The sequence below is a fragment of the Mesoplodon mirus genome (assembly GCF_964341445.2).
Source record: "Mesoplodon mirus genome assembly, chromosome: 4".
NCBI classification, from domain to species: Eukaryota; Metazoa; Chordata; class Mammalia; order Artiodactyla; family Ziphiidae; genus Mesoplodon; species Mesoplodon mirus.
The window spans coordinates 46,318,738-46,330,868 of NC_138979.1; the positions used below are offsets into that span (position 1 = coordinate 46,318,738).

The 12,131-nt window shown below is 38.8% G+C and overlaps 1 protein-coding gene across 1 annotated transcript in view; it reads right to left on the reverse strand.

Moving 5' to 3' along the window:
• DNAAF4 (dynein axonemal assembly factor 4) overlaps positions 1 to 12,131 on the reverse strand; it is a 104,001-nt gene that overhangs the window by 73,545 nt on the left and 18,325 nt on the right. Inside the window, exon 6 of the mRNA XM_082617094.1 lies at positions 6,680 to 6,813. Within this exon, the coding sequence (XP_082473220.1) occupies positions 6,680 to 6,813 (134 nt within the window). The remainder of the gene's footprint in view (positions 1 to 6,679; positions 6,814 to 12,131) is intronic.

A 12,131-nucleotide genomic window follows, 5' to 3' on the forward strand; every position in this document is an offset into this window, starting at 1 on the left:
AATTGTTTTATGGGGCTTGAAAGGGAGCCAACAGATAGACAGCCTGTCTCCTGCTGGCCCCTGCTTATGTGAAGATGTGGATCATCTCCCTATCAGCCTAAGGATGAAGCAGACACAAAGAAAAAGCAATGCTAAGGATGCTGCAGAGAGATGGAGTCAGAGCTTGGATTCACTGCTCTATCGCGGAACTTTTCCTGCTAGATCAAATTATCTTTATTGTTTAAATCCTAATATTTTCAATACCAACTAAGTTGTAAAATGACCACAAGTTCCTCCCATAACTATATGCATGCCCCTTTGCAATGTGACTTAATCTTTCTTTCCTAGAAAAGGTGCAGTCTATTTCTCTAACCCTTAATCTGGGCTTGGATATATGGGACATTTGGCTAATGGGACATTGGCAAATGTGACACAGCAGAGGCTTTAAAAGGGCTTGTGCATTAGGGCTTTCCCACTGCAGAGGTTTTAAAAGCACTTGTGCATTAGGGCTGTCCCATTCTTGCCACCAGGAACGCTAACTATGAAGTAAAGAAGCCTGTGCTAGTCTCTTGGAGAATGAAATACCACATGGAGAGGGGCTCAGCTTTCCCTGGCAAGACTCTAAACATGTGAGTGAGGCCATCATAGAACTTCTAGCCACAATCAAGCCAACCTCAGACCACAAGAACAGCCTGACCAACATATAGAATCGTGAGAAAATAAATGTTTTAAGTTACTAAATTTTGGATAGTTTTTATACAGTGTTATTGACTAGATGTTTGTGTTCCCCCAGATATGTTGAAGCTTTAACTCCCATTTGGAAATGGGCTGCTGAAGAGTAATTAAGGTTAAATGAGGTCATAAGGGTGGGGCCCTGATACAATAGGATTAGTTTCTTAATAAGAAGAGACACCAGGGCTTCCCTGGTGGCGCAGTGGTTGAGAGTCCGCCTGCCGATGCAGGGGACACGGGTTCGTGCCCCGGTCCGGGAGGATCCCACATGCTGCGGAGCGGCTGGGCCCGTGAGCCATGGTCGCTGAGCCTGCGCATCCGGAGCCTGTGCTCCACAACGGGAGAGGCCACAACAGTGAGAGGCCCGCGTACCGCAAAAAAAAAAAAAAAAAAAAAAGAAGAGACACCAGAGATGTTTTACTCTCTCTCAGCTATCTGCAAGCCAGAAACCAACCCCACTGGACCTTGATCTGAGACTTCTAGGCTCTAGACCTGTGAGAAAATAAATGTGTGTTGTTCAAGTCATCCACTCTTTGGTATTTTGTTACGGTAGCCCAAGCAGACTTATACTATACAGCATAGCAAACTGACAGTGAGTCTTAGCACTAGCCCTGCTAATTATTTTTAAAAGGTTACTACTAGGGCTTCCCTGGTGGCGCAGTGGTTAAGAATCCGCCTGCCAGTGTAGGGGACATGGGTTCCAGCCCTGGTCCAGAAAGATCCCACGTGCCGTGGAGCAACTAAGCCCGTGAGCCACAACTACTGAGCCTGTGCTCTAGAGCCCAGGAGCCACAACTACTGAGCCCATGCACCTGGAGCCCATGCTCCGCAACAAGAGAAGCCACCGCAGTGGGAAGCCCACACACTGCAACAAAGGGTAGCCCCCACTCGCCGCAACTAGGGAGAAGCCCACGCACTAGCAATGAAGTAGCAACGAAGACCCAACGCAGCCAAAAATAAATAAATAAATAGATTAATTAATTAATTTTTCTTCTTTTTTTTTTATTAGTTTCTGCTTTATAACAAAGTGAATCAGTCATACGTATACATCTGTTCCCACATCCCTTCCTTCATGCATCTCCCTCCCTCCCACCCTCCCCATCCCACCCCTCCAGGTGGTCACAAAGCACCAAGCTGATCTCCCTGTGCTCTGTGGCTGCTTCCCACTATCTATCTACATTACGTTTGGTAGTGTATATATGTCCATGCCTCTCTTTCGCTTTGTCACAGCTTACCCTTCCCACTCCCCATATCCTCAAGTCCATTCTCAAGTAGGTCTGTGTCTTTATTCCCGTTTTACCCCTAGGTTCTTCATGACATTTTTTTTTAATTCCATATATATGTGTTAGCATACGGTATTTGTCTTTCTCTTTCTGACTTACTTCACTCTGTATGACAGACTCTAGGTCCATCCACCTCATTACAAATAGCTCAGTTTCATTTCTTTTTATGGCTGAGTAATATTCCATTGTATATATGTGCCACATCTTCTTTATCCATTCATCCGATGATGGACACTTAGGTTGTTTCCATCTCCGGGCTATTGTGAAGAGAGCTGCAATGAACATTTTGGTACATGTCTCTTTTTGAATTATGGTTTTCTCAGGGTATATGCCCAGTAGTGGGATTGCTGGGTCATATGGTAGTTCTATTTGTAGTTTTTTAAGAACCTCCATACTATTCTCCATAGCGGCTGTACCAGTTCACATTTCCACCAGCAGTGCAAGAGTGTTCCCTTTTCTCCACACCCTCTCCAGCATTTATTGTTTCTAGATTTCTTGATGATGGCCATTCTGACTGGTGTGAGATGATATCTCATTGTAGTTTTGATTTGCATTTCTCTAATGATTAATGATGTTGAGCATTCTTTCATGTGTTTGTTGGCAGTCTGTATATCTTCTTTGGAGAAATGCCTATTTAAGTCTTCTGCCCATTTTTGGATTGGGTTGTTTACTTTTTTTGCTATTGAGCTGCATGAGCTGTTTATAAATTTTGGAGATTAATCCTTTGTCAGTTGCTTCATTTGCAAATATTTTCTCCCATTCTGAGGGTTGTCTTTTGGTCTTGTTTATGGTTTCCTTTGCTGTGCAGAAGCTTTGAAGTTTCATTAGGTCCCATTTGTTTATCTTTGTTTTCATTTCCATTTCTCTAGGAGGTGGGTCCAAAAGGATCTTGCTGTGATTTATGTCATAGAGTGTTCTGCCTATGTTTTCCTCTAAGAGTTTGATAGTTTCTGGCCTTACATTTAGGTCTTTAATCCATTTTGAGCTTATTTTTGTGTATGGTGTTAGGGAATGATCTAATCTCATACTTTTACATGTCCCTGTCCAGTTTTCCCAGCACCACTTATTGAAGAGGCTGTCCTTTCTCCACTGTACATTCCTGCCTCCTTTATCAAAGATAAGTTGACCATATGTGCGTGGGTTTATCTCTGGGCTTTCTATCCTGTTCCATTGATCTATCTTTCTGTTTTTGTGCCAGTACCACACTGTCTTGATTACTGTAGCTTTGTAGTATAGTCTGAAGTCAGCGATCCTGATTCCTCCAGCTCCTTTTTTCATTCTCAAGATTGCTTTGGCTATTCGGGGTCTTTTGTGTTTCCATACAAATTGTGAAATTTTTTGTTCTAGTTCTGTGAAAAATGTCAGTGGTAGTTTGATAGGGATTGCATTGAATCTGTAGATTGCTTTGGGTAGTAGAGTCATTTTCACAATATTGATTCTTCCAATCCAGGAGCATGGTATATCTCTCCATCTATTTGTATCATCTTTAATTTCTTTCATCAGTGTCTTATAATTTTCTGCATACAGGTCTTTTGTCTCCTTAGGTAGGTTTATTCCTAGATACTTTATTCTTTTTGTTGCAATGGTAAATGGGAGTGTTTTCTTGATTTCATTTTCAGATTTTTCATCATTAGTGTACAGGAATGCCAGAGATTTCTGTGCATTAATTTTGTATCCTGCTACTTTACCAAATTCATTGATTAGCTCTAGTAGTTTTCTGGTAGCATCTTTAGGATTCTCTATGTATAGTATCATGTCATCTGCAAACAGTGACAGCTTTACTTCTTCTTTTCCAGTTTGGATTCCTTTTATTTCCTTTTCTTCTCTGATTGCTGTGGCTAAAACTTCCAAAACTAGGTTGAATAATAGTGGTGAGAGTGGGCAACCTTGTCTTGTTCCTGATCTTGACCATTGAGGACAATGTTGGCTGTGGGTTTGTCATATATGGCCTTTATTATGTTGAGGAAAGTTCCCTCTATGCCTACTTTCTGCAGGGTTTTTATCATAAATGGGTGTTGAATTTTGTCGAAAGTTTCTCTGCATCTATTGAGATGATCATATGGTTTTTCTCCTTCAATTTGTTAATATGGTGTATCACATTGATTGATTTGTGTATATTGAAGAATCCTTGCATTCCTGGAATAAACCCCACTTGATCATGGTGTATGATCCTTTTCATGTGCTGTTGGATTCTGTTTGCTAGTATTTTGTTGAGGATTTTTGCATCTATGTTCATCAGTGATATTGGCCTGTAGTTTTCTTTCTTTGTGACATCCTTGCCTGGTTTTGGTATCAAGGTGATGGTGGCCTCGTAGAATGAGTTTGGGAGTGTTCCTTCCTCTGAAATGGTTTGGAAGAGTTTGAGAAGGATGGGTGTTAGCTCTTCTCTAAATGTTTGATAGAATTCTCCTGTGAAGCCATCTGGTCCTGGGCTTTTGTTTGTTGGAAGATTTTTAATCACACTTTCAATTTCAGTGCTTGTGATTGGTCTATTCATATTTTCTATTTCTTCTTGATTCAGTCTTGGCAGGTTGTGCATTTCTAAGAATTTGTCCATTTCTTCCAGGTTGTCCATTTTATTGGCACAGAGTTTCTTGTAGTAATCTCTCATGATCTTTTGTATTTCTGCAGTGTCAGTTGTTACTTCTCCTTTTTCATTTCTAATTCTATTGATTTGAGTCTTCTCCCTTTTTTTCTTGATGAGTCTGGCTAATGGTTTGTCAATTTTGTTTATCTTCTCAAAGAACCAGCTTTTAGTTTTATTGATCTTTGCTATCGTTTCCTTCATTTCTTTTTCATTTATTTCTGATCTGATCTTTATGATTTCTTTCCTTCTGCTAACTTTGGGGTTTTTTTGTTCTTCTTTCTCTAATTGCTTTAGGTGCAGGGTCAGGTTGTTTACTCAAGATGTTTCCTGTTTCTTAAGGTGGGATTGTATTGTTATAAACTTCCCCCTTAGAACTGCTTTTGCTGCATCCCTAATTAATTAATTTTTAAAAGAAAAGGTTACTACTAAAGAAAAACTATTATTTTGTGGTATATGTAATTCAAGTTTTAAGCTAATTTATGGTTTAAGCTAATAAGGAGTTGCCTTTTGTCATCATATCTCTTCATTTGCTCTTAAGGGAACATCAAAGTTCTTTTTTGCTCTTTTCTGAATGGTGTCTAATATTGAACAGAGTAAAAACAGCTACATCTATCTACCAGAATAGAACTGTACTATGGTTACAGGATACTCGAACAATATATTCACATAAATTCATTCAACTGTTTGAGCACCTACTATTTACTTGGCAACTGCTATGATAAGGATGAAAGAAAATGTAGTCTCAATTCTCAATGCTGCTCAGGGAAAGAGACAAACAAAATGAATAGTTTGTAGTATAGGGTATAGACTTTCATAGGTTCTATCACTTCAATGTGATCTATAGCTTCACTCTTTATACACTGATGCCCCTAAAGCACCCTTCCAATACTACCAAAGTCAGGCTTTCATATGTCAGTAGATGAATAACTTCAAGGTATAGCATTGTGGTACTGCCTGACAATCAATTGTTCAGCTTTGTTATGTTTACCAATGCAGCAGTGTGTGTGCCACTGTTTAACTATTTTATTAGTTCAGTAAATACTTATTTGTTGCCACAAATTTTATAGTACTTTGCTTTTATTTTTTTAAATTCTGGAAAATGGTAAGATCCAAAGTTTGATAGTACTGATAACATGATCAAGAAAAGGTAGAACTCATCAAGTATATAGAAAGCAGGAATCTTTGGACGGATGACCACATGTTCAATTATTAAGTAAAAAACAAAGTATATTAACCATTGGTGACATTTAAAAGTCAAGTAAAAATGATAAAAGAAGCAGAGAAATCTTTGGAATTATGAACTGTTGATTATAAAAACAATACTAGTGATCCAAATGCAAAAGAACAGTCATGAGTCCATAGGACTCTTGATGAGATAATGCTTATTATAGATTCCTTAATCATTTCAAAATGTTAAAAATGAGAATTTGAGATGGGAAATTATTTGTAAAAATTAGTCAGAATAGGTAAACCTATAGAGATAGAAAGTAGATTGGTGGTTGTCTAGGGTTAGGGGTTCGGAGGAATGGGGAGTGACTGCTAATGGGTGCAGGGTTTCTTTTTGGGGTGATGAATATGTTCTAAAATTGATTGTGGTGATGGTTTTACAACTCTAAATATACTAAAAACCATTGAATTGTAAGCCTGTAATGGGTGAACTGTATGGTATGTGAATTATATCTCAAAAAATATATTGCTGATTAAAGATTTAACTTGAAAGCCTCAACAGTTAAAAGATATTAATTGGTCAATATTTAGTGTTAAATCTATGCTTTTCTTGTTTTAAATAATCATGTCCAATAATTCCAAGATTAAAAAAGAAGTAAAACACTTACAGCATAAAACCTTATAACTGTTTTATTCCCCTGGAAATAGAACATTTTCCCTCAAACAAGTAAATCTATTGTTCAACCTTATACTCTCAACTTTCATTCAGATTTTCAGAGATACACATCAATAGTAGATAGCCCACATAACACAGCAAGGCCTGTAACCAAAGTATGAACAAAATGGTGAGGAAGTACAGTGGTTGCAACAAATTATCATTGCAATTACTATATCTTTAATTAAAGGACTTTCCTATCAATCTTCAACTTACCTTCATCATGACATTTAGTGTGTATTTTTGATCTTCCCGCCTTGCCGAAGCTTTTGCTTCCATAGCTTCTTTTGCACTTTCTTGTGCTTGTAGGATAGATTTCTCCCTTATTCTTTGCATCATCTCTTTGTCAACTAAAACATAAGGAGTATCAATAAATTAGGATCATGATGAATTTGTTTTACTTAGGAGAAACTGCTTACATACTGATCTGCGATAAGATGTTTTTGGACCCAACCTCACATGGAGAAGTGAAAACATTTCCCAATATTAAACTGGTCAAGAAGCTAATATTAAAAGGTAAGCAACTGGGCTTCCCTGGTGGCGCAGTGGTTGAGAGTCTGCCTGCCGATGCAGGGGACACGGGTTCCTGCCCCAGTCCGGGAAAATCCCACATGCCACGGAGCGGCTGGGCCCGTGAGCCATGGCCGCTGAGCCTGCGCGTCCGGAGCCTGTGCTCCGCAACGGCAGAGGCCACAACAGTGAGAGGCCCACATACTGCAAAAAAAAAAAAAAGAAAAAGGTAAGCAAGTAACTGTAATAGTAATGAATTAGTAAAGAATGCATGCCTTGGGACTTCCCTGGTGGCGCAGTGGTTAAGAATCCACCTGCCAATGCAGGGGACACGGGTGCGAGCCCTGGTCTGGGAAGATCCCACATGCCAGGGAGCAACTAAGCCCATGCACCACAACTACTGAGCCTGTGCTCTACAGCGTAAGAGCCACAACTACTGATCCCATGTGCCACAACTACTGAAGCCCGTGCCTAGAGCCCGTGCTCCACAACAAGAGAAGCCACCGCAATGAGAAGCCTGCGCACAACAAAAAAGAGCAGCCCCCGCTCCCCACAACTAGAGAAGAAAGTGCATGCACAGTGACGAAGACCCAATGCAGCCAAAAATAAATAAACAAATAAAATTTAAAAAAAAGAATGCATGCCTTTGTGCACTGAGAGAGATAGACAGAGCGGGAGAGAGAGACAGAGAGGGAGGATATGAATAAGAGAGAAGAGGAACAATGGAGAGGGGAAATAAGAGAGGGAATGAGGATGGAGAGAGGGGAGAGAGGGGAGGGAGAGGAGGAGAGGGTCACAAGAGGGAGATAGAGGAGTGTGGAATGAGTGGGAGGGGGAGAGGGAAAGGGAGCTGGAGGGGACAAGATGGGAGGAAAGAGAACACATTTATTCTCCTCTCTCTCTGTTGAGAAACTAGAGCTATTTGCTCATAAACCTGATCACAATAAGTCATCTCTGGGGTGTCTCCTAGAAGAGAAGATGGGATGAGACCATCTGATATAATCAATCACCTTCAAAAATATAGATGATGATTTATAGTGATACATATGAAGAGTACAGAGCCAGCCTTAGTAAAAATTACAAAGTAACATGACATGTTACATACAGACTTTACCATTCAAAATTATTTTTTATTCAGTCACTCAGTATTTTAGAAACTGCAGGCTGTGATCCATTAGGGGGTAAATTATCTTAGGGGAAGAAGGATAAGGAAAAGATCTAGACTTTGAAGAAGAAAAAAACAGGAGGGTAGAGGAAACTTGGGAGGAGAGTGTAAAGTAGGGGAGTGATAAGAAGGGCAGGAGTGTAATACCAAAACCAGACAAAGATGTCACAAAGAAAGAAAACTACAGGCCAATATCACTAATGAACATAGATGCAAAAATCCTCAACAAAATACTAGCAAACAGAATCCAACAGCACATGAAAAGGATCATACACCATGATCAAGTGGGGTTTATCCCAGGAATGCAAGGATTCTTCAATATACGCAAATCAATCAATGTGATACACCATATTAACAAATTGAAGGAGAAAAACCATATGATCATCTCAATAGATGCAGAGAAAGCTTTCGACAAAATTCAACACCCATTTATGATAAAAACCCTGCAGAAAGTAGGCATAGAGGGAACTTTCCTCAACATAATAAAGGCCATATATGACAAACCCACAGCCAACATTGTCCTCAATGGTGAAAAACTGAAACCATTTCCACTAAGATCAGGAACAAGACAAGGTTGCCCACTCTCACCACTATTATTCAACCTAGTTTTGGAAGTTTTAGCCACAGCAATCAGAGAAGAAAAAGAAATAAAAGGAATCCAAACTGGAAAAGAAGAAGTAAAGCTGTCACTGTTTGCAGATGACATGATACTATACATAGAGAATCCTAAAGATGCTACCAGAAAACTACTAGAGCTAATCAATGAATTTGGTAAAGTAGCAGGATACAAAATTAATGCACAGAAATCTACAGCATTCTTATACACTAATGATGAAAAATCTGAAAGTGAAATTAAGAAAACACTCCCATTTACCACTGCAACAAAAAGAATAAAATATCTAGGAATAAACCTACCTAAGGAGACAAAAGACCTGTATGCAGAAAAGTATAAGACACTGATGAAAGAAATTAAAGATGATAGAAACAGATGGAGATATATACCATGTTCTTGGATTGGAAGAATTAACATTGGGAAAATGACTCTACTACCCAAAGCAATCTACAGATTTAATGCAATCCTTATCAAACTACCACTGGTATTTTTCACAGAACTAGAACAAAAAATTTCACAATTTGTATGGAAACACAAAAGACCCCGAATAGCCAAAGCAATCTTGAGAATGAAAAAAGGAGCTGGAGGAATCAGGATCGCTGACTTCAGACTATACTACAAAGCTACAGTAATCAAGGCAGTATGGTACTAGCACAAAAACAGAAATATAGATCAATGGAACAGGATAGAAAGCCCAGAGATAAACCCACGCACATATGGTCACCTTATCTTTGATAAAGGAGGCAAGAATATATAGTGGAGAAAAGACAGCCTCTTCAATAAATGGTGCCGGGAAAGCTAGACAGTTACATGTAAAAGTATGAAATTAGAACACTCCCAAACACCATACACAAAAATAAACTCAAAATGGATTAAAGACCTAAATGTAAGGCCAGACAGTATCAAACTCTTAGAGCAAAACATAGGCAGAACACTCTATGACATAAATCACAGCAGGATCCTTTTTGATCCACCTCCTAGAGAAATGGAAATAAAAACAAAAATAAACAAATGGGACCTAATGAAACTTCAAAGCTTCTGCACAGCAAAGGAAACCATAAACAAGACCAAAAGACAACCCTCAGAATGGGAGAAAATATTTGCAAATGAAGCAACTGACAAAGGATTAATCTCCAAAATTTACAAGCAGCTCATGCTGCTCAATATCAGAAAAGCAAACAACCCAATCCAAAAATGGACAGAAGACCTAAATAGACATTTCTCCAAAGAAGACATACAGATTGCCAACAAACACATGAAAGAATGCTCAACATCATTAATCATTAGAGAAATGCAAACCAAACTACAATGATATATCATCTCACACCAGTCAGAATGGCCATCATCAAAAACTCTATAAACAATAAATGCTGGAGAGGTTGTGGAGAAAAGGGAACCCTCTTGCACTGTTGGTGGGAATGTAAATTGATACAGCCACTATGGAGAACAGTATGGAGGTTCCTTAAAAAACTACAAATAGAACTACCATATGACCCAGCAATCCCACTACTGGGCATATACCCTGAGAAAACCAGAATTCAAAAGGAGTCATGTACCAAAATGTTCATTGCAGCTCTATTTACAATAGCCAGGACATGGAAGCAACCTAAGTGTCCATCAACAGATGAATGGATAAAGAAGATGTGGCACATATATACAGTGGAATATTAGCCATAAAAAGAAACGAAATTGAGTTATTTGTAGTGAGGTGGATGGACCTAGAGTCTGTCATACAGAGTGAATCAAGTCAGAAAGAGAAAAAGAAATACCATATGCTAACACATATATATGGAATCCAAGAAAAAAAAAAAGGTCATGAAAAACCTAGGGGCAAGATGGGAATAAAGACACAGACCTACTAGAGAATGGACTTGAGGATATGGGGAGGGGGAAGGGTAAGCTGTGACAAAGTGAGAGAGTGCCATGGACATATATACACTACCAAACGTAAAATAGATAGCTAGTGGGAAGCAGCCACATAGCACAGGGAGATCAGCTCGGTGCTTTGTGACCACCTAGAGGGGTGGGATAGGGAGGGTGTGAGGGAGGGGGACGCAAGAGGGAAGCAATATGGGAACATATGTATGTGTATAACTGATTCACTTTGTTATACAGCAGAAACTAACACACCATTGTAAAGCAATTATACTCCAATAATGATGTTAAAAATATACATATATATATTCACTGTTTCTGACTAAAAAAAAAAAGATGGGCAGGAGTGGAGGGATGACTAGTAAAGCTTTATACACACCTTCATAGTGTTTTAAAATATATGAAAAAATACACAAAGAAAACTAGTTATATTAAAACACAAAATATTAAAAAATAAATTTGTGATATACAATTATGTGCTTCTTTATTAATGCATTAAATACATAGCAAAATGTCTAATAAATACTATAATTTCAAAGTAGTGCATATAGGGCTTCTCTGGTGGCGCAGTGGTTGAGAGTCCGCCTGCCGATGCAGGGGACACGGGTTCGTGTCCCCATCCGGGAAGATCCCACATGCCGCGGAGCGGCTGGGCCCGTGAGCCATGGCCACTGAGCCTGCGTGTCCGGAGCCTGTGCCCCGCAACGGGAGAGGCCACAACAGTGAGAGGCCCGCGTACCGCAAAAAAAAAAAAAAAAAAAAAAAAGTAGTGCATATAAAAGATAGAGGTACCTGAACATATTTCATGTACCTGAATATGAACATATTTGTGATTTTTATTGACACTACTGTTGTTTGTTGTCTACATTCATAGTTGAAGGGAATATTAATTTCAGTTAAAAATAAGAGTATGGAATTTTTACCCATCCAAGATCTTGGCTGGGAATTAGGACTCAAATTACTTCAGAAGTCTCTCCCCAAACCACCTCCTGTTTAGTAACAGAGTGCCAGACAGTTGGACCAGTTTCAGGGGCAGAAGTAATTAAAAGAAAATCAAGTTTCCAAGTGAAATGCTCCACATCTAAAAGAAATGAAAAATGGATCAAGAAGGAACTTCTGAAAAAAATGGAGCAAGTATGTTTTGAATAATGAGGGAGGCAGGCTTGGAGTATAGACTGGAGCTCCACAATACTGCATGTGAAAAAGATTGTTAAACAATTTCACTGAATTGCATCTGAAACTGAGTTTGACTTCTAAAAGAATCTCAAACCTGGTTTCTGAAGTAAAATCGATGTTCATTACTTGTTATATAAGTTAGTTTTAAGACTGTTTTGATTAGTCTAACTGGCAAATTACAGTCACATCCAACCTGCTCCCTGGTTTCTTTCAGCACATAAGCTAAGAATAATTTTTACAGTTTTAAATAGTTGAAAAAAATCAAAAGAATAGTAATACTTTATGACATATACAAATTAGAATAAATTGAAATTTCAGCATCAATAAAT